The following is a 24046-nucleotide window of genomic DNA, read 5'->3' as shown; positions in this document are numbered from 1 at the left end:
GGAAGAACTTTGTCCAAAAGCTTAAATATTGTGAGTATTCTTTTCAGTGTGTCTCTGCCATGTGCTGAATAGAAATCTATCCTTTCCATGTTGTTGTTAGCTCAAAGAAACACTTATTTAGCATTTACAGAAAAGCAGGTACTGTAATCTCTGGAAGCTCCCACCACTCCCACCATAAATGTGCAGCAGTTTTCCATTGTATGGTGCATATCAGTTACATTACAACCTTCCTTTCAAACAGAATTACAGACTATCAAGTTTATCACTTTCACTAATAATTGTAGCTCTGATGTGATTGGTAATATTCTGGAAAATAAAATATGTAAGAGCACACCAGTATTGTATACTGGAGCCAGTCAGTAGTTAAAAGACCTGGTGCACCATTCTGTATGTTAGTAAAATTTCAGGTAACAGTCCTAAAGAGTTAGTCCCACTATTGCACACATGCATTTTATAATGGCAGCAGCATATCTAAATTATTATTCAGTAGTAAAGGCAAAATTATACTTTTAGCTCAGAGTAAAATCACATGCGAACACTGCAAAAGTACATGTGAGTCATTTAGACAGAGCTGTAGCAGTTAAGGTAGCAAAACATGAGAGAGAGAGGAAATTTGGAAAAAATGGATTCAACTTCAGTGGGAGCACTTTTTACAGAAAATGAACCATATGATGTGGGTTGTGAAATTTTACCTACTATTAAGAAAAACAGAATGATGCCACTACCATAAATACTTGAAGTTGTTAAACATTTGACACAGAATGACAGCTTAACTTTAAATGAACCTAACAGAATTTTCACCCCCACCCATTAAATTTGGTTTCATTTAGCAAATGCAGATTATGACAGTAAATTTAACTTTGTTGTCATCTGATGTTAAATCTAAGAGTCCCAAAGAAAACTTCATTTCTCCATTTTTGTAAAATGTAATAATTTCTGTGTAACGTGAAATGTAATACTTTCCTTGCTAAATGCTCTGTATCTCATTTTATGCATCACCTGTATCAATAATATCTATGTGAGTTACATGCCATTTATCATTGTGATGTTATCACCTGCTGATGACTTACAAAACGAAAAACTGGTCCACGATCGAATCGATAATTTACAGAACACCAGGAAAATGTTTCCTATTTGAAATTGTCATATTCTGGCTGGCATGCACTATAGAAAATTCTGGTGGTGGTGGTGACAATGACAATGATGATTAATAATACTATGATTGTGGATAATGTCTTAAATATTGCAATATTTTAATTGGTTTCTGTCATCCCAGGCTACAGTTTGACTAAATGCTGGTTTTCTGGGAATTTTCTGAGAGTTACTGAAATAATTAGCTGCTGTATAATTTTATGTATTGGCACCAAAACGAAAGTTTGAACAGTACCAAAACATATGAATAATAATTTTCACACATTTTAGATTTGGTTCAGTGGCAGTGTATATGTTAGAGAAAGTTTCTAAAACAGGTTACCGAATGAGGTGGCCCAGTGGTTGGCTCACTGGACTCACATTCGGGAGGATGACAGTTCAAACCCGGCTCCGGCCATCCTGATTTAGGTTTTCTGTGATTTCCCTAAATCGTTTCAGACAAATGCCTGGATGGATCCTTTGAAAGGGCACAGCCGATTTCCTTCCCCAATCCGAGCTTGTGTTCCATCTCTAATGACCTAGTTGTCGACAGGACGTTAAACACAAATCTCCTTCTCCTCCACATTTATTATGATTGACACTTGCAAGATTCTGCATCCACATTACATTATTCGGTCTAATTTTGCAGCTTGGGTTCACACTAGCAACTAATGAAGTCACTTGGAATATTTTTGTGCTTAAAGTTTGGTTTCTTGTTTTTGGTTGTCTGCCATGCGCATTATTTGAAATGGCTCTTCAACAGCTGACACAGGGATCTTCTTACATCTTTCAACAGACAAACAAATAGTAATTTTCTTCTTTATATCATATATATAGTCAAGAGGCATGAAAGGGAAGCAGTGGTTGGGAAGGGAGTGAGACAGGGTTGTAGCCTCTCCCCGATGTTATTCAATCTGTTTATTGAACAAGCAGTAGAGGAGACAAAAGAAAAATTTGGAGTAGGTATTAAAATCCATGGAGAGGAAATAAAAGCTTTAAGGTTCGCCGATGAGATTGTAATTCTGTCAGAGACAGCAAAGGATGTGGAAGAGCAGTTGAACGAAATGGATAGTGTCTTGAAAGGAGGATAAAAGGAGGATATAAGATGAACATCAACAAAAGCAAAACGAGGATAATGGAATGTAGTTGAATTAAGTTAGGTGTTGCTGAGGGAATTAGATTAGGAAATGAGACACTTAAAGTAGTAAAGGAGTTTTGCTATTCGGGGAGCCAAATAACTGATGATTGTTGAAGTAGAGAGGATATAAAATGGCGAGGAAAGCATTTCTGATGAAGAGAAATTTGTTAACATCGAGTATAGATTTAAGTGTCAGGAAGTTGTTTCGGAGCGTATTTGTATGGAGTGTAGACATGTATGGAAGTGAAACATGAACAATAAATAGTTTTGACAAGAAGAGAATAGAAGCTTTCAAAATGTGGTGCTATAGAAGAATGCTGAAGATAAGATGGGTAGCTCACATAACTAATGAAGAGGTATTGAATGTGATTGGGGAGAAGAGGAGTTTGTGGCACAACTTCACTAGAAGAAGGGATCGTTTGGTAGGACATTTTCTGAGGCATCAAGGGATCACTAATTTAGTGTTGGAGGGCAGCATGGAGTTTAAAAATCGTAGAGGGAGACCAAGAGATGAATACACTAAGCAGATTCAGAAGGATGTAGGCTGCAGTAGGTACTGGGAGATGAAGAAGCTTGCACAGGATAGAGTAGCATGGAGAGATGCATCAAACCAGTCTCAGGACTGAAGACCACAACAACAACATATCATATTGCAGAGTTAATGACTATAAACATATTATTTGTACAGTAATAGTTACAGAAAATCTCGATAATATAACTGCCATCTTTTCACGGTCACTAGTTGTTGGCTAAATGGTGGAGTTGTGTGGCGCTGCAGAGGTTTCCCTCAAATGAAAGACACATTGCTTCACATGTCCAATGGGATATATTGAATTGTAATTATCATAAATACATTTAAATTTTAAAATACAATTTTTTCCCGTAGTTGCTCAGGTGGAAAAGGTAACAACTGTGCTACCAGCAATATTTATAACACTTCAGTCTGTGTGTCTTGCTTTCTTTCTCCAGAGATGTGAATGCCAACTGAATGACTGTCCAAATCTCCTTATTATGCCAGATATTGAATTTCTGTTCTAAAATTTCTTCAAACTGTTTACCTTCCTGCTGGCTTCATTAGCCAGCTCCTCCTCTATATTAAAGCAGAAAAGCACTTTCTTTTTGGATTATGTGTTCTTGTTTCTGCCTTGAAATCTATGGAAATAGGTCTTTTCTTCTTCTGTATCGTAGTTCATTCTTTCTCCCCCACCCCCTCCCCTGCCCCCTCCTCTCCTCAATCTTTACAGTTGTTTATCCTACTCAGCTAACATCTGCTTAATCTGTTTTGAGATGCCTATCAACTATGTAGTTGCTACCCTCGAAAATGAATGTGTTAAGCAAATACATATAAAATGCTTCACACCAAAACAAGCTGTGCTAACCAGCTACAAGCAATCCACAGTATCAAATAACCTCACAGTGTTCAGAGAGCGATGTGTGTGTACTAAAACGATTACCACACAAACCCATTCAGAGGTCATTAATTTGTAAAATAGTTAGTTGTTGCTTTACATTTTCTACCCATACTGCACAAGAATAGGCAATACCTTACACATACTATGAGTAAATAAGACCATCACACAAGAACATTGTGAACATGTTGAGTATTAGGTTGTACATTAAGTTTCCTGATCCCATAAAGGCAATAAAGGATAGAACTTATCAAAGGATGCAGTTTTACCGATTCCATAATTTGATTACTTCAATCAAATGCAATAAATAGTTGTTGAATCTTACAAGAAAAGACTACAGTGTCAACATTTTTGTGTGATGTTTAATATTATGTCATTAGGCAATAACTATTTCTGCTTCTATTACTTTATCCTCATTTACATCTATCATCCACATTCACAACTGTGAAGTGGGTGGCAGTAGAGCTTAAAATTGTATCACACACAGGGTGAGGCAGTCAAAGGGGAAGACTTAAAAAAAAAAGTCTCTCAAGCTGGTAATTTAAATCTTTTATTTGTTTGACAGTTATTTAGTATGCTGGTACAAGAGTGGAAATTAATAGTGTACCTAGAAAGTTGTGTTTTGAATGTGGTATCACTCAGATGACGTCCTTGGTTTCCCACATACTGTCGGAACCTGAGTGTGAATCCACGTATGACATTGGCCTAGCACATCCAGCAGACTGTTGCTTATTTTGAATTTACTCCTTCAAATCGTCTTTGATTCTTGGATGTTTTCCCTGAAAAACTGGAAAAACTTTGGAATTGGGGTAACACCAAAGAGATTATAAATCTGGTGAATGATGAGACCAAGGAATATCATCATATCTGCTGATGAGATGACCAGTAAATGTGAGTCTAAGAAAATCTACTGACGCTGCAGTGGTATAGCTTGGTGCACCATCCTGTTGAAAGAAACTTCACCTAAATCGTAAGCACTGAGTTGAGGAAGAGAGAATGTAACTAGCATGTCAACATAATGGCTGGAGTTCACTGTAACCATGTTAACATGTCCGACATCAAAAAAAGTAGGGTGTTGTGTGCAAAACTGTCCCTTACTGTTACTTTTCATGACTGGAGGCGGGTTTCATGAAGATGATGCAGGTTTTCCTCAGACCAGTATTTGAAAGTTCTGATAGTTGTCAAAACAACTAAAGTGGAAGTGAGCTTCATCACTCATCCATAAGTTGTGAACTCTCTGTTCCTTTTCTTTGTCAACATTTACATTACTTGCCAAAAACATATGCTGTTATTGTAGTCTTGAAATAGGAGTATTTGCACAAGCTTCATCTTTCATGGATGGTAGTGAAGAACATTCTTTGTAACCCATCTCACTGATAGCTTGCTGAGACCAAATTCTGTGTTGTGCTGTCATGCTGATTTTTGTGGACTTCATCATAAACCTTCGTATACACAATTATTATTCTCTGGGTCTGGCTTGTTTTTGTACTACTACCTGTGACTTCAAAGTTTCACAACAAAAAAACAGGTAGCATTGCAAGATTGCATGGGAGTCCATGGGGGTAAACAAAACTCTCAACAGAAACCATGCTTATCTCCAAAAAAACGTATGATATTTTGTAATATGGCTTTACAGCAAATACAGGTTGCACACTTTACCGATGCTTCACGCCTGCTAAAACTTCCAACTGTCTACACTCCCAGGGTCAAGTTCCTTACTCCCATAATCCTCTACCGTAGCTGCCAGCGAGTCCTAAAATCTTCCTGTTTGACTGCCTCACACTGTCCTACGGTTTCTTCATGTTCCTGTGCAGGTAGAATGTTTGAATCTCTTATATGTGCACTTTAATCAGTCTATCTTGGTTTGCAGTCCATACAGGAGTGGTACGCATTGACTGTGGTACAATCTTTGATTCTTCATTAAATATTTTCACAAACAGGCTAAAACCTGCATTTGCAGGATAGTAAGCGTCTATCTTAGAGAATGGAGATTTGATTGTAATTAGACTATTTGTACTAATCTATTCCTGCAGTAGTTACTCAGAGATGTAGAGGCTTGCACAGGATAGAGTAGCATGGAGAACTGCGTCAGTCAAGTCTTTGGACTGAAGATGATGACGGTGGCTACTAATTCCACAATCAGAAACAGGATATCACTATGTCAACCAACTGTTGCTTCATTGCATTCTTTGCCAGCCTTGCTATAACTGTCAATATCAGATTTTAACACTAGAGCCATTAATTCTCCTCAAACTATATCTCCAGTTCCTGTGGACTCCACATAAGACTTCCTGCCTAGAAAAAATGTGTGATAATTGCAGAGATCAAAGTGAAGTCTTCTGTGTGACAGTTGGACTGCAGAAGAGATGAGTCATTATTGGACTGCATGGTTCAGCATGGCATTCTCTGGATGCAGTCCACTATTAAGGAGTCAGGTAAGCTGGTGAGGTCTATGGACAAAGTGCCACCCAGTTGCATCTCTGCCCTGCAGACACATTTAGGATCTTTGTTAGTATTGAAGTTGACTGCTCATATAACATTGAGTTATTAAAAGTGCCAACATGTGAACAGTTTTAAAATGTGTTCTCAGTAAGCCATACCATGATATAAATGATGCCTGTATTTCTTAGGACATAGTAGTGTGTGTGTGTGTGTGTGTGTGTGTGTGTGTGTGTGTGTGTGTTCTGAAAATATGCATTCATATTAACATATATTCTTTGTAAAGTGAAATATGTGGAAGTGTATTAATGTTCTATGCCACTGCAACCCATTTGTTTGTCCATGTGAAATTGTTGAAATGTCTGATTTGGTTGTTGTTGCTTTGTTAATCTTGACTAACAAAACATTGGCAACTACACTCTGATCTCTCTCTCTCTCTCTCTCTCTCTCTCTCTCTCTCTCTCTCTTTCTCTAATTGAACAGGAATTTATATTCACTGTCTTACTTCTTTTTAACAGAAACAAAAAAGAGCCCTCATCTGTATACAAACGCTTATCGGCACACATTACTCTTGACCTGCCTGATCTGCCAGAAATTTCTGATGCTTTGCGTGAAACAGCCAACCGTGTGGAATCCATGATGGCTCATGCCAGGCATTCAGCTGGTGCAGAGCTGCAGAGGTCTCACACGGTTCACCACTGATGACAAACACGTAAGTAAAATGCATGGAACATCTGCTGTTCTGAGATACAAGAAAATGAACAGAAGCAGTGTTCTCCTTGAAGAGTTTTTCTGGTGCAACGTTCCAAACTGTTGCAATATGAAGAGGATTTTCTGAACTAAGAGCCCCATTAAAAATTCGCTAATAAAATGTAAATTTTTAACAGCCCTTGTACTACCTTAGCACAATATATATATATATATATATATATATATATATATATATATATATATTAAAAATAAAGATTCCAAGACTTACCAAGCGGGAAAGCGCCGGCAGACAGGCACATGAACAAAACACACAAACACACACACAGAATTACAAGCTTTCGCAACTGGCAGTTGCTTCGTCAGGAAGGAAGGAAGGAGAGGGAAAAATGAAAGGGTGTGGGTTTTAAGGGAGAGGGTAAGGAGTCATTCCAATCCCGGGAGCGGAAAGACTTCCCTTAGGGGAAAAAAAGGACAGGTGTACACTCGCACACACACACACACACACACATATCCATCCGCACATACACAGACATACACAGAGGTGTCTGTGTATGTGCGGATGGATATGTGTGTGTGTGTGTGTGTGTGTGCGAGTGTACACCTGTCCTTTTTTTCCCCTAAGGGAAGTCTTTCCGCTCCCGGGATTGGAATGACTCCTTACCCTCTCCCTTAAAACCCACACCCTTTCATTTTTCCCTCTCCTTCCTTCCTTCCTGACGAAGCAACTGCCAGTTGCGAAAGCTTGTAATTCTGTGTGTGTGTTTGTGTGTTTTGTTCATGTGCCTGTCTGCCGGCGCTTTCCCGCTTGGTAAGTCTTGGAATCTTTATTTTTAATATATTTTTCCCATGTGGAAGTTTCTTTCTGTTTTATTTATATATATATATATATATATATATATATATATATATATATATATTAAAAACAAAGATTCCAAGACTTACCAAGGGGGAAAGCGCCGGCAGACAGGCACATGAACAAAACACACAAACACACACACAGAATTACGAGCTTTCGCAACTGGCAGTTGCTTCGTCAGGAAAGAGGGAAGGAGAGGGAAAAATGAAAGGATGTGGGTTTTAAGGGAGAGGGTAAGGAGTCATTCCAATCCCGGGAGCGGAAAGACTTCCCTTAGGGGAAAAAAAGGACAGGTGTACACTCGCACACACACACACACACACACACACACACACACACACACACACACACACACACACACACACACACATATCCATCCGCACATACACAGACACAAGCAGACATATTTAAAGGCAAAGAGTAAGGGCAGAGATGTCAGTCGAGGCGGAAGTACAGAGGCAAAGAAGTTGTTGAAAGACAGGTGAGGTATGAGTGGCGGCAACTTGAAATTAGCGGACGTTGAGGCCTGGCGGATATCGAGAAGAGAGGATATACTGAAGGGCGAGTTCCCATCTCCGGAGTTCGGATAGGTTGGTGTTGGTGGGAAGTATCCAGATAACTCGGACGGTGTAACACTGTGCCAAGATGTGCTGGCCGTGCATCAAGGCATGTTTAGCCACAGGGTGATCCTCATTACCAACAAACACTGTCTGCCTGTGTCCATTCATGCGAATGGACAGTTTGTTGCTGGTCATTCCCACATAGAAAGCGTCACAGTGCAGGCAGGTCAGTTGGTAAATCACGTGGGTGCTTTCACATGTGGCTCTCCCTTTGATCGTGTACACCTTCACGATCAAAGGGAGAGCCATATGTGAAAGCACCCACGTGATTTACCAACTGACCTGCCTCGACTGACATCTCTGCCCTTACTCTTTGCCTTTAAATATGTCTGCTTGTGTCTGTGTATGTGCGGATGGATATGTGTGTGTGTGTGTGTGTGTGTGTGTGTGTGTGCGAGTGTACACCTGTCCTTTTTTTCCCCTAAGGGAAGTCTTTCCGCTCCCGGGATTGGAATGACTCCTTACCCTCTCCCTTAAAACCCACATCCTTTCATTTTTCCCTCTCCTTCCCTCTTTCCTGACGAAGCAACTGCCAGTTGCGAAAGCTCGTAATTCTGTGTGTGTGTTTGTGTGTTTTGTTCATGTGCCTGTCTGCCGGCGCTTTCCCGCTTGGTAAGTCTTGGAATCTTTGTTTTTAATATATTTTTCCCATGTGGAAGTTTCTTTCTATTATATATATATATATATATATATATATAGGGGGTGGGGGAAGGAGGTGGCTATCTGTTATTCAGTGACAATGAGACTTGCACTGTTGTAATTTCAATCAACAATTGAGCATTTTCCTAATGTTCTGTGAGCTTTGCAATCCCTCTGGTGAAAGTTCGTGCCTTTGTGGTTGTAACATAAGCTGTTGCAGCCATAGACGTGAGATAGTATCACAAACACAGAGGCATGTTCTTACCTTTGCACTGTATTGTCATTGTTTCTAATCCATTGGCCACCAGGTTAGATGTGGCAAGCTCTGACAGCACCCTAAACAATCCAATAAAAACTTGTGAAACTTCTAACAGTTAGTGTACCAAAGTGTTCTGTGCCACCACTGTCACCACAGAAAGAATACTGGCAAACCAGTACCTAGAAACAGAAAGGAGGGGACTCCCATACCCTCTAAACAAACTCTGCTATGGCTGTCAGGCATATATGAGGGGGGCTCATGTGCAAAAGCAGTGAATTATGCCTGCCAGAGGGAACCAACCAGTCTGACCTTAAATACTGTGTAGACTGTACACTTACAGCCTTGGCAGGAAGATAGAGGGACAGAAGACAAACCTCAGCAGTAAATAACTCCCATACTCCAGTGGAATATTAGTGGATTAAGAATTCATTTGGAGACATAGGTGAGAGCCATGTTTGTGTCTCCAGAAGATTCATCCTAAATTAATAATGTCCCTGCTCTTTACAATTATAGGACGAGTATGTGAGTAGAGGGCCAAAGGCAAATGCCATTCTCAAGTATTCTCCACCTGTTCACCAGTTTGCTCTATGGAATGAGCCTCTTCACAAAATTCGCACACAGCTCATCAAACAAGGGAAAGTCAACCACTGATGGGCAGTGCATAGACACATGTAACAGAAAACGGTAATCACACTAGCTTTCAGGCTCTTGTCTTTTTCTTGCAAAAGTACTGGTGCTCACACAGAAGACACCAAACACATACTCCCACAGCTGTGGTGAAACTGATTACTGGTTATTGATTGCAGTTCTTAGGAAAATGGAGGTGGTGAGAGGTGGGTGTAGTGGTATAGTGTGAGGTAGTCTGTCAACAGATGCCTCAGTGGATGAACAATAAAAAGAAAGGATTTCAGAGGGTAGAGCAACCCGTCATACCTCCCGGACCGTGCCCTGCTTACTTACTATGCCTTCCACATACCTCAAAACTTCTTCCACCCTCCATGAAACACACTGCTCCTGAACATCCATCCCATAACACTGTTGCTAACCTTCATGTCAAAACATTGACCCCTGCTGAAGACTCAGTACTTTACAAAGGCCTCATCTTTAGCTGAAAACCTGAGTTCAGTCATGCTGGATATGTAAAAGACCTTCTTTCCTTTACTTATTCTTTACAGTGGAAACATTTCTTTACCGAGCACCCAACTGACAACAGCCAACTAAAACCACACACAGAACCTTGCTTAAAATAGTTCCAACCACGATCCTCCTCCCTTTCCACCCACACATCCCCTGGAAGTCTTAAGAAATTCCATACTTCTAACCTGACCTCACCTTCCTTTCCTAAATCCCTCCCCAGTGAGTCCAGCATCGCTCCTATGAAACACAGCCATCCATAGCCTCAAAACCAATCCAGACCTTATCATCCTTCTCAGAGATAAAGGCCGCACTAGTGGTCATAAATCATAGTGACTATGTGACTGATGGTCTCTGCCAACTTCCTGACACCTTTGCATCCAAACTTTATGACCATGATCCCTTGCACAAGTCTGTGATCTCCAGCAACTCCCCAAGGTTAGGTCCATCCAAAAACCTGACACCTAAATCCATCTCCCTCCCCGTGCCAGAATCCCCCTCCCACACTCCTGTCTTTCACCTACTCCCCAAACCCATCCCACAAGTCTCCCCACTTATCATCCCATTGTGGCTGTGTACAATGCTCCCATGGAATGAACCTTTGCCTTTGTTCATCAAACTATTGTTCATAACATCCCATTCTACATGCAAGACACCTCTCATTTCATTCAATGCCTTTCCACAGTTCTTATACCATTATCACATTGTTGGTCATTATGTTCCTGTCCACACCAACATCCCCCATGCCCAAGGCTTTGTCACCATGGCTATGTCCTCTTGACACCAAACCCACCATCTCTGTCCTAATATTTCTAGCCAATCACATCCTGATCCACAATTACTTCATTTTCAAAGACCAAATCTGTAAACAGTTTGCCATTGCTTCTTGCATGGCATGTGGAGGATGCCTTCCTGTTCAGTTAACACTTAAACCCTGACACCCTTCATTGATGACATTTTCATGATCTGGACTCATGGCAAGAACAATCTTTGCTCTTTCTTCCATAATGATAACACCTACATCTAAATCCACTTCATCTGGCCCTTCTCAATTCAATGAACCACTTTCCTAGATATTGATCTCCACTTTTCAGATGGCTCCATAAAGGTATCTGTTTGTATCAAGGGGACCAGCCACCAGCAGCATCTCCACTTTGACAGCTCTCACCCGTTCCATGTTAAAAAGTCTCTTCCTTGCAAGCTCACCTCCTGTGGATCCTACATCTGCAATGGAAAGCAGAAATTGTCAAAATATACTGATAAGTTTGCCAGAGCCTTTATTCAGAGACAATATCTTATCCAGCCCATCCATAAACAGATTTCTTGTGCCATTTCCTCCTCTGACATCAACAAAACTGTTAATCATCTACCGACTAGCACTCCTCTGATTTCCCAGCATCACCCTGGCATTGAAAAGCTCAGATATATCCTTCAACAGGACTTCAACTACCTCTCCTCATGGTGAGGGATATCCTACCCAAGATCCTATTCAAAGCCCCCAGAGTAGTGTCCCACTGCCCACTCTCATCCGAGACTATGTTGAACCCAATGTTAAATTGTTATGTAGACCTTGCTATTCTTTCGGAATCATATTGCTCCCTTTGCTTTCTTCATTTGCCCTTTCAGCAAATTAAAGTCTAGCCCTCACTTTGTAGTTTGACTCATCTGTTTCTTTTTGTCAAAATTTTGCCAGTATTGTGGGTCATTTGGGGAAGGGCACCTTGGATGGCAACCTATACCACATGATGATTGCCTACACATTCACAGCACATGGACAACTACTCCTGCCAAGAAGCTAACGCAATAGTCATTCTAACATAGTTGGACCATCATGTACTCTCTTGACTGTAGCTCTGTGCTGTCACAGAGCTTCCACAGTTAATGTCTTTTCTATTACCTTGCACAGTTTACTCATAGTTTTCTCTTCTTTGGCAGTTTTAATGCATAATGTGTTATTTGGCTTGTGTACAATGTCGAGTTTTTGTACATCTTCCAGAAGAACATACCCTGAAAGACAGCTGTCAAGATGGGTACGCTACAAGGCAAACTAGATGCTGTATTTGAAAATAAGAATGGCAAGGAACTGTGGACTGTGTCACCAGCATGATCTGTTCCCAAGTCTTCAGGACAACTGAGAAGACAGTCCATTCCTGGTGGAGTGAAGAATGCTGTTCCAAAATCAGACATAGGTGTGATTCCTCATAGAGGTTAAAGTGAAAACTGTCACTTAAGAACCTTGCATCATTTCAGGTTGTGAGAGCAAAATGCTGTTGTGCAGTAAAAGAGAACAAAAAGACACTGATGCAGGCATTCCTGAATCTATAAACTGTTCCATTAAGTTGTTGATTGTATGGTAGATCATCAGGAGTACTTCCGAGAAAGATGCTAGGTGCCTAGTTAGTGCTGTAATGAAGAGTGGTATTGCACAGACCACCAAATGAGACATTGCACGGACTATGGTGAGTCTTTTGCTCACATTATCGTTACCACCATTTCATCAATATCAGTTGACTTCTAAGAGAGAGTGTTGACTTCAGTTTTACCAACCATTAAATTTAAAACAACCATTTAGCAGTGTGGGTGTATATATTGGCATTCTCTGTGATATGTAATATGTAACCAGGTCATGGCAGCATTCATTGCAGAATGTTGTGAAACCTCAGCAGAAATGCTAACACAGAAAGAAGTGATTTTTGTTTCATTCAGTTGGCTTCATAATTAAGTTCATGTTTTTAGTTCAAGTAGACCATGTATGTCAGAAAGCAAGAAGAATGTTTTCCGGTGGAACTTGAATTATCAAGACAAGATATTAATGAAATTACTTAATTTATGCTGAAAATGAATGTATATGACTCCAGGCTTAAACTATTCTTTCAAGTCGGTGTTGTAATTTCCATGCAGCAACTAAAAAATATTTCAAAACATTCAGGAATGTTATGGGACAAATTACAGGCTGACAGGAGCATACACAGGGTCTGAGCTTCTGAAGAAGCACTTTAATTTGATGAAATAAGCCAGCACAGTATCTAAGATGAAATTGGTAGTAAAAGGTGCTGTTGTTTAGCAAGATATGCTGCTTTAAAACTAAGAAGTACATATGCCTTTATTTATACAAATATAAACTAACTTTGGGAGATGATGGTTCATGTAATATATTGTCCCAATACTGTGTGTGAAGGATAATTGACAACACAAAGTGAAGAATTTCTGGGCTGCATAGAGCTAATACAGGAGTGTTTAGAAATTTTCATGGGCTTCACAAATAATGAAATAAAAGCAGATACTGGGAAAAAGTGCCAAACTAACTAACTTATTTTCAGAATAGGGTTTTGGTAGATTTATTTGTACATCACATAGTGGCCTCTCAATAAGGAAATTACTGCACAGCAAGCGCAGAAGAAGGCACAGATTTAACAATTTAAGGTAGTATATCTAAACAATCCTCTGCAGACAAGTTGCATATTTTATCCAAGCCCTAACAATAAAACTTTTGTTAAAGAAAGATGTTCTTAAGAACATTTGCATTTGGGCAGTTTAAAGACAGAATTAATCAGGAAACTGTTCTGATAACATTAAGGTGTAAAAATAAAACAAAGAACTCAGGTGCCATATATTGTTTAACAACTATGGCTGTTTCATGTGGCAGAAGGCCTATAGCAAATTTTCTGTATTTGTCTGATTGTATATATACAATTCGGAACCTTCACTATTATAGTACTTCACTTGCCTTCAAAGTCCAATTGCATGCTTTGCTTTGAGGGGCGGGAGGGAGACAGATGGGGGAGATGGGAAGGGCTCGTGGTAGGGAGTCCCTGTCATCATGGATTGCCAGTGAAAACTTGAGTTTTAGTATGACATCAGTGGCCTACAAACTTAACAAAACTCATGCTAAAACTGGAGAAGGTTGCATTACTGTATGAAAAGCTATGAGGAAGAGAGCATCCGTGTACATTACCACACTGTAGTAGCAGAAGGGTCAAAGATGGGAAAGAACTCAAATCTGGATGATAGTACATCCAAGAGAATGAGTTAAGACAGACAGTCATCTAGCCAGTCATTGCAACAGAGATCTGGAATTGATGCCTCATTATTCTGATGAAGTCACAGTCAGTTTAGCTGCTGTATTTCTGGTAGCCTTGGGATTTGTAATGGAATTTCAAGAAGCAGACAGAACAGTGACAGCCAGTCACAGTCTCTGTGTAGGTCATTGGCCACTCTTGTGGACACACCTCAGTTAGGACAACCATTCCTGTAGTTGAAACTTGTAGATTAAACAATGAAGCCAATTGTATCTTCACAGTTGATTATAAATTTGCCCCATCATCCTCCAATCCTGACTATATACCACAGAGATTTTCATCTGATCAATTCAAGCCTCCCTTTCACTTTGGTCAATTGGCTGCAGTCCTTCACATGAACCTGTGGTGCTCCATCTCAAGCAATACCTACACTTTGAACACCACAGCTCTGTGCATGCTTCCCTTGCTGTTGAAGCAGAAAGTCAGAAGCCATTGTGAGGCAATGACCAGTAGTGTTATGTGTTCTGTGAAACCTACTGTGCGGCTGTGTTGCTCCTCTGCCTGATCACGAATACAGGGTAAAGTGACATTGACCCATCATCCTCAATTGCTGGACAGCGTGTCTAAGACATTCAGCCTAACCGGATTGCCTCCAAACACATCTCCGACGATTGTCTGTGAAGGCATATGCGGCATTCATCGGTGAAGAGAACATTATGTCAATCCTGAGCGGTCCATTTGGAATGTTTTTGGGACCATCTGTACCACGCTGCATGGTGTCGTGGTTACAAAGATCGACCTTACCATGGATGTCGGGAGTGAAGTAGCACATCATGCAGCCTGTTACACAAAGTTTGAGTCATAACATGAAATGCTGTGGCTGCATAAAAAGCATTATTCAGCATGGTGGTGTTGTTATTGGGGTTCCTCTTTGCCATAATCTGTAGGTAGTTGTCATCCACTGCAGTAGTGACCCTTGGGCGGCCTGAGCGAGGCATGTCATCGACAGTTTCTGTCTCTCTGTATCTCCTACATTTCCAACAACATCACTTTGGTGCCCTCCAAGATGCCTGGATACTGCCCTTGTTGAGAACCCTTACTGGCACAAAGTAACAATGCGGATGTGGTTAGCTGTGGTATTGATCGTCTAGGCATGGTCGCACTACAGACAACACTAGCCGTCCTTCCTGCTGGAATGATTGAACTGATCAACTGTTGGACCCCCTCCATCTAATAGGTGCTGCTCATGCATGGTTGTTTACATCTTTGGGTGGGTTTAGTAACATCTCTGAATAGTCAGAGGAACTGTGTCTGTGATACAATATCCACAGTCAGCATTTCTGGGAACCGGGATGATGCAAAACTTTTTTTTATGTATGTATTTCAATACATAGCTTTCTAACTGAGAGCATTTAGTATTGTGATGAAAGGGCAGTAAAAAATTTGAGTGGTGACCTGTGCTCTATTTTAGCTGGTGATGAGATGAGTATGATATGCATTTCAAAATTTTGTGAATTGTCCAGACTGCAAACCCTTATACTGATAGTTTCAGTGTGTTGTAGAGTGGTAGATTCATCAATTTTTAGCGTAGCAATCAACCAGTGATATGCATCTACTGTAATATTTAATACTTTCTTGTTTTATCTCTGTAAATGCTAACACTGTGAGTCCTTTAACCACATTCATCTCATCCACCTTCCTTATGGACACTAAAGACCTCAATTTTGTGTGCCAAAACAATTCTATAGCCACCTACAGTTTAAGTGTAGATGATTCCAATACTTAAAAATAAATTCATTCTATATCTCAACAAAATGTTAGTTCATAAGATTTCACTTATTCATTTCACATATTTATTTCATTGACTTCATCTGATGTAATGTCATTATTGTTGTCCTCCCTTACAAAGCTTCATTCTTCATTTAGAAAGCTCTGTTTATTTGGTGCATACCATAAATGGAATACATATAATAGAAGTGGCTTTCAGAATCTGTTACACTATTATCAGATTCATATTCACTGGTAAAAATGATTTGCCTTGCCCTCCTAGCTCACGCTGTACAGAACATACTTCATTCCAGTATTATGACAAGTGAAATTCCAGGTTGGGTACATTATGCAATAATTAGGGTAGGCAACCAAGGACTTCCAAATGAACAGTGGGTTCCAGATGAACAGACTTGAAGAATGTATAAGCGGATTAACTTTACAGCTATCACACTTCTTTTAGTGTGGTGTACAGAATTACATACAGATTTGCCTATATGCTCACCTCGACAATGTTTGTAGTGGAACAAGATAATTGCTGCACTTAAATTAGAAGATGAACAGGAACTTAAATGTTAGTGACCTAATACAGTCTCAAAGACTGCTTTGTGTGACCTTCATTTGTCTGCAGGTGGGTGGCTATGTTTTCTCATTTTGGAATACTTTGTGGCAATATTGATGTATTGATTAAGAACAGCAAGATTAATTGGGGCATCTTCAGACAAATGAAATGAAGCTCGTGCATTCTTTGCTTCAGAAAATCAGAAGAGATAAAATAAAAACTGGGGACACCAAACAGTGACACGGATAAAGAAAGTGATTGAAAGTTATTATACAGCTCTGAAGATGGTGATGGTGTGTTCATAAGAAATGAATTACTTTGAATAAGATAAAAAGAAATTGTTTTGTATGAAATGTAGTGACAAAATATCTAGAGGATAACTTCATTGTGCTTGGGGAAAAACTAAACAATGGAAAATCCAGGATGGAATGTAACAATATTATGAGAAGGAAAGTTGCTACTCACCATATAGCGGAGATGCTGAATCACAGATAGGCACAACAAAAAGACTCTCACAATTATAGCTTTCAGCTGTTAAGGCCTTTGTCTGGACACACACACACACACACACGCACACACACACACACACACACACACACACACACACACACACACACACACACAAACGTGCGCGTGCGCTTTTAGACCATATGACTGGTTTCACAGGCAGCTCTGTCTTTGATAAGATAGGTGATGTTAGTGACTGGACTGTAGTAGGTGGTGGTGGGAAAATGTATGGGACAGGTCTAGCATCTAGGTCTGTTACAGTGGTATGAGCCATGAGGTAAGGGATTTGCAGCAGGGGTTGTATAAGGATGGGTGAGTATATTGTGTAGGTTCGTTGGACGCCGGGATACCACTGTGGGAGAGGTGGGAAATATAGTGGACAGGACATTTCTCATTTCAGGGCATGTCGAGAGGTAATCGAAACCCTGGCAGAGAACGTAATTCAGTTGCTCCAGTCATGGGTGGTACTGACTTACGGGGGAATGCTCCTCTGTGGCCAGATGATGGGACTTTGGGAGACTGCAAACATAAGGCATGGTAGATTTGTTTTTGTACATAGTTGGGAGGATAATTATGGCCAGTGTAGATTTCAGTGAGACCCTTGGTATATTTATATAGGGACTGCTCATCACTGCAGATGTGACGACCATGGGTGGCTAGGCTGTATGGAAGGGATATCTTGGTATGGAACAGGTGGCAGGTGTTGAAGTGAGGTATTGCTGATGGTTAGTAGGTTTGATATGGACAGAGGTACTCATGTTGCCATCTTTGAGATGGAGGTCAGCATCTAGGAAGATGGCTTTTTGGGTTGAGTGGGACCAGGTGAAGCAAATGGGGGAGAAGTTGTTGAGGTTCTGGAGGAATGTGGGTAGGGTGTCCTCACCTTTGATCCACATAACAAAGATTTCATCAATGAATCTGAACCAGGTGATGGGTTTAGGAAGGATTCCTCTAGGTGCCCCATGAATTGGTTGGCATAGGATGGTACAATGCAGGTGCCCATAGCTGTACCCTGGATTTGTTTGTAGGTAATGCCTTCAAAGGAGAAGTAATTGTGGGTTAGGATATAGTTGATCATGGCGACTAGGTAGGTAATGCCTTCAAAGGAGAAGTAATTGTGGGTTAGGATATAGTTGATCATGGCGACTAGGAAGGAGGTTGTTGGTTTGGAATCTGTCAGGCATTGGGGAAGGTAGTGTTCAATAGTGGTAAATCCTTGGGCATTATGGATGTTAGTGTATAGGGTGGTGGCATTAATAGTGATGAGCAGGGCACAGTGTGCTAAAGGGGCAGGAACTGTGGAAAGCTGGTGGAGGAAATGATTGGTATCTTTTTATATAGGAGGATAGGTTCCAGGCAATAGGTTGAAGGTGTTGGTCTATGAGAGCAGAGGTTCTATCAGTGGGGGCACAGTAACTGGCCACCATGAGGAGTCCTGGATCATTAGGTTTATGGACTTTAGGAAGCATGTAGACAGTAGGAGTGCGGGGAGTGGTAGGGGTGAGCAGAGAGATGGACTGCTGGGAGAGGTTCTGGGATGGGCATAAGGATTTGAGTAGTGACTGGAGATCCTGCTGGATTACTTGAAAGGAGTCACTGTGGCCAGTTTTGTAGGTGGAAATATCTGATGGCTGGTGGAGTCCTTCTGCCAGGTAATCTTTGTGATTCAAAACAACAGTGGTGGAGCCTTTGTCCGCAGGTAGGATTATAAGGTCAGAATCAGTTTTTAGATGGTGGACTGCAGTTCTTTCTGCGGATCTAAGGTTAGTTTGCATGTTGAGGGTTTTGGGGAATGATGGTGAGGCAAGGTTTGGGGTTAAGAAATTCTGAAAAGTTAACATGGTGTGGTTTGAGGGCAGTGGGTGTGGGTCACGGTTGGATGGAGCAGTGAACTGGGTTAATCAAGGTTCAGTATTGGTCTTTGGTTGAGTCTCATTGGTAGGGTTGGTGGTGAAAAAGCGTTTACACTGAACGGACCGGGAGAAGGAGAGGTCTTCCACAAGTCCTGCATGATTGAATTTGGGAGTGCAGCAAAAAGTGAGACCTTTGGAAAGGACTGATATTTCTATGGGGCTAAGGCTTCTGGAGGAAAGGTTCATGACTGTTTTGTAGGTCTGTTTAGGTTCTGGATTCTGTGTGGTGGTGGGAGGGAGTTTTTGATGATGGGGTAAGTGTAGTAGGTCTGTAAGACAGGGTTTGTTGGCTATGAGAGGACGTGGGGGAGGTTTGGAGGTTGTTGTTGAGGTGGTGGACAGTGATACTCCAAGGCGGGATTAGAAAGTGAGCAGGATGGAGAGCTTTTTGAGGTGGCATTGTGCATGTTGCTCAAGTTCCTGCAGGGCAAGAGTTTCAATGTGTGTTATGGGTTCCAGGAATTTGGGATGGCATAGCAGGAGAATTCTGGGGATGGAGAAAAGGTACTGCAAGGAGGTTTTGGCTTGGTTGATGTGGTTTTGCAGGACTATGTTGGTGAGGGCTAAGGATTGGCAGAGTCTGAACAGGTGGAGATGATTGTGGAAGGAGGGTGACAGCCAGAGTTGGGTAACATGATGGTAAGGCCATTGGGGAAGATTCCATGGGCCAAGCAACAACACAGTCACAGTATGTGGGACTGGGATCTGGCCAGGGATAAGGAAACTTTTCTGTATTAATGCAGATGGAAGAACGTACATTGGTGGTGGAAAGATGCGAAAAATTGCAAAAATAATGTAGAATTATGTCCAAAAAATTTTGCAAAAATACACCCAAATACATGTGAAAATTCACAAAAAGGGTTAAGTGGATGCAAAAGGGGGAAACAAGTTGAAATCTGAGGGAGCCGATGATAGCCAAAGGCAAAAACTCACTAAAAGTGGCAAGAAGTCACAAGGATCAAAGTAAAGAATAACTAGTAAAATTGTATATATTATAGTGGGTGTCAGGTCTGAGGATGAATAAGTGTGAATAAAGGGGATGGCAGATGTGACTGAATACTGGAATTAGTGAGTGCGGACTGGGATAGAATGGAGAAAGTGTGGTGGTTTGGTTAGGGGTTTGTAGGATGAGATACAAGATTGTGCGGCATCAGAAAGGTGCAGGAGTTAACATGCAAAAATAAGGGAAATGACGCATGGAGAGTGATCAGTTTGAAAGTAAAGGATTAATTATATCGGTGGGAGTAATGTGGGACATAAGATACTGCATCAACAATCAGCGTGGTCTTGTAGCTATCTGTTGCACGTGGCCGAGATGGTTGATACAGTGTGGCTCATAAGTAGAGGGTGCAATGCGGTTTGTAAGGTGACATGAGAAACACAGGAAAGAAGAGAAAGAAGAACGTACATTGCATATAGTGATGCAAAAGAAAGTAGTGACAAAATAGTGAGTGCCACTTACAACTTGAAGTTTTGTGTGACCTCAATTTGTTAGCCAAAACTAAACAGTTCATTACTGCTGATTCTGAAACTCTTGCTGCTCTTAATTCTGATATTTCTCACATTTCATAGAACATCCAATTTCTCCATTTCAGATGGCATTGCACACTGAACTCAAGGCAGTATAACTTTGATTTTATGTGGTGACTATGTGTTATCCTACTAAATCTGTAATCTACTAATACTGTTCACTGGATGTAGTAGTAGCTATAATGAAATGGTAGAACTGTGTCAAGGCTTTTAAATTTTTGTTTGATTAGAAGAATATTATAGAATTAAAAGTAAATAAAGTTATAATAATGTTTCCATTCAGATATAAGTACCCGAGTAAATATTTTTGGAAGTATTTGTCAGTTTTAATTAATTCTCTCAAAAAGTAATGAAATGATACACAGAGTTCTGAGGAATGTTTTTAGGGAATTTAAAGTATTGAGTCAGTGACAGTTAGTAGTATTTTACATTTAACAAATTGCTAAATGTGTTATATTTACATTTATTGCTTTGTTTTTCATGTGTTTCATTTGCAATGACACTGTTTTAATGTATAGTGTTAGTCTTTTTTCTATTCATTTCCAGACACAGTGTGAGCTGACTGTTTGTTCTGAAGTATCATCTTCTTTATTGGAAGTCAGACTGTCAAAACACCCAGATGAAAATCATGTGAGGAGCCTTGCTTATCAGTAACACCTCAACATTGCTCATTGGTTTGACAGTACGACACAATATTTTTCAAATTTATTTTGCTGGTGAAAAAGAAGAAAACCGTCTCGCAGAAGAAATGTAATACATGTTACTGTTAAAACAGTGTAAAGATGATTTCTAATTGTGATTCAAGTATTTATTATGGTCAATAACAATAAACCTGTTGTATATCATGTGCTTATTTGATAAACAATGGTATGAAAAGGATAGATGCTACTCAGCATATAAAGACAGAGAGAGAGGAGAGAGAGAGAGAGAGAGAGAGAGAGAGAGAGAGAGAGAGAGAGAGAGAGAGAGAGAGAGAGACTGTGTGTTGTTTGGCCTATATCTGATGGAAGACTTAATTGTATAGCTAATAATATCTAGTGGCCTTTTTTCTTTATATCTGTGTGTTACTCAATGCCTTCTCTATGTGATGAGTAGCAATCTATTTTCATAATGTTGTTATTCCATCCTGGATTTTCCATTGTTTGAAGCCCTTATTTGATTCAGTTATTTTACAAACTTTCCCAGTGACTAGCCAACTTTCTTCTTGATCTTCTCTAGTGTTTTCATTTATTTTACTCCACTTGTGTCAGTTATACAAGTTGTCTCAAAAAGTAGAACTAAATAACATATATGAACAGCTTAGCCTTAGAAAATTCACAAACTCCAATCTTTTTATATTCTTGGTGATTTTTGTTAGACGGGAATTAGACATATTTCTGAGCTTAACATTTCGTTTCCAATTGCTGGAGATATCTGCAGAGGTTAAACTGCTTGGTTAATTAATAGTCAGACTTGAACAAGATCAGCAAGCCAAAGTGTCTACACATAACCTCTCTACAGTCCAGGGGAAGGGGGGAGTTGTTCTCCTGTTGCCTCATCACTTTTTGAAGTTTCTTTTCATTTCTTTAACATTTGGCATTGCGTTAAACTGCTTCTATTGGCTGGAATAGACACACACAAAATTTTCTTAGTTTGTTAATCATTGTGTGCTAGAAAGCATTTGTATCTATAATTCAGTCTGGATGCTATGATATTTGACTTGAAAAGTACATTTTGCCTTTCTATTTTTACATTTTCTGTGTGTTGCAAATTTAGTATATATGGAGCTGTGCTCGCACAAGCACCGTGCATTTCTGATGAAAATATTATTTTGAAGTGGTTATTCTTGCATTGCAACACTGTTTTAGTTTCTCTAGCCCAGTGGATTACAAACTTTTGTGCAACATTCAACTCAAAGTGTGGGGTTAATAAACTTAAGTTTGAAAAATGAATAAGAATAGTTATTTCTTTATTAACTGTTGACATAACCACATTTTAATTAACTTTTAATGTTATTACATCTTGCAACAGAATCAGTGGGAAGGATGCACTTTTTTTCTACATCATCAGCCCTTCAAATACCGGCACAAGACTGTAAATTGCAACTCACATCTCTTTTTTCACATTGACTTGCAACCTATATTCTGTATTGATTGCTGCCAATGCTGAAAAGCCTACTTTGCATAAGTTGGATGTTGCAAATGGTATCAAAACTCACAGGGTCTTGTTACCTGCTTGTGGATAATCCTGCTTCGCCAAGCTCCAAAAGTCACAGTGGTGAGGAAATGAACATGGATTTCAGTGTGGGATGTGGAGAAATACCAATAAATTGATGTTGTATTTCAGTGGTCAGTATTGATGGAAGTTTTGCACTGAAAGGCTCTTTGATGCAGTTGTGTTGGTCAATTTCTTGTGGAAAGTACTTCAGAAAGTTATCACTGAATTCAGTTAAATGATCCAGAAATGAAAACTTCAGTTCTTCACTTAGCCGAAGTCATTGTCTTCTAAAACCCTTTGAAGAGCAGGGAAAACATAATGTATATTGTTACTGTTGAACTTATTTTTCCAAATATTTTTCAGAAACGTCACAAGGAGATGTCAGCTTCAAAGCAAAGTCGCTGTCTACGAACTTAGTGGAAATCAAATGTTTCTCGTGAACAAGATAAGAGTAAGTTTAACTCCTGAAGTCATACACTCTTTTCAAGACATTCCCTTATGAAAACCAGTGAGAGTTACCATAATAAATCAGAGAAGTGTGCTAATCTGCCATAATCAGTGTGGTGTCACCGCCAGACACCACATTTACTCGGTGGTAGCCTTTAAATCGGCCACGGTCCAGTAGTATATGTCGGACCCGCGTGTTGCCACTATCAGTGACTGCGGACCGAGCGCCGCCACACGGCAGGTCTAGAGAGACTTCCAAGCACTCGCTCCCCAGTTGTAGAACCGACTTTGCTAATGATGGTTCACTGACAAAATACACTCTCATTTGCCGAGATGATAGTTTAGCATAGCCTTCAGCTACGACATTTGCTACAACGTAGCAAGGCGCCATTATCAGTTACTATTGATACTGTGAATCATATGTCAAGAGCGACGTTCACCATTAATGGATTAAAGTTAAGTATTCCACCAGCTACGTCCGTGTTTCTAAATTCTAATTTCCTTGTCCTGTTCCAGACCTCACGCCAGCCTGCGTGAGCTAAATTGCATGCCTTTCGGCCTCCTCTAGTAACATGGTGTTGGCTCTCCTGCCAACCACAACAATCGGTGCATATTTATTGAAAACATCTCAACTTAAGTGGCAGATTTTTAATGGAGTTTACCACTTTGGCCACTGATTGAAGAACCTCATGAAGGAAAGAGCTCATATTTTTTTATGCCAGAGCTCAGTGTGAATAAAACAGTATGTTCAAAGAGCATCAGGGACCTC

General features: G+C 40.2%; 1 protein-coding gene across 1 annotated transcript in view; it reads left to right on the top strand.

The window, feature by feature from the left end:
- LOC126271983 (BLOC-1-related complex subunit 8 homolog) overlaps positions 1 to 21479 on the top strand; it is a 114869-nt gene extending 93390 nt beyond the window's left edge. The window contains exons 4-5 of the mRNA XM_049974448.1: positions 6636 to 6829; positions 21181 to 21479. Of these exons, the coding sequence (XP_049830405.1) occupies positions 6636 to 6819 (184 nt within the window). The 3' untranslated portion in view covers positions 6820 to 6829; positions 21181 to 21479. The remainder of the gene's footprint in view (positions 1 to 6635; positions 6830 to 21180) is intronic.
- Positions 21480 to 24046: the final 2567 nt, after the last annotated feature.

Source organism: Schistocerca gregaria, chromosome 5, assembly GCF_023897955.1.
Source record: "Schistocerca gregaria isolate iqSchGreg1 chromosome 5, iqSchGreg1.2, whole genome shotgun sequence".
NCBI classification, from domain to species: Eukaryota; Metazoa; Arthropoda; class Insecta; order Orthoptera; family Acrididae; genus Schistocerca; species Schistocerca gregaria.
This window is presented reverse-complemented; position numbering and strand designations above follow the sequence as displayed.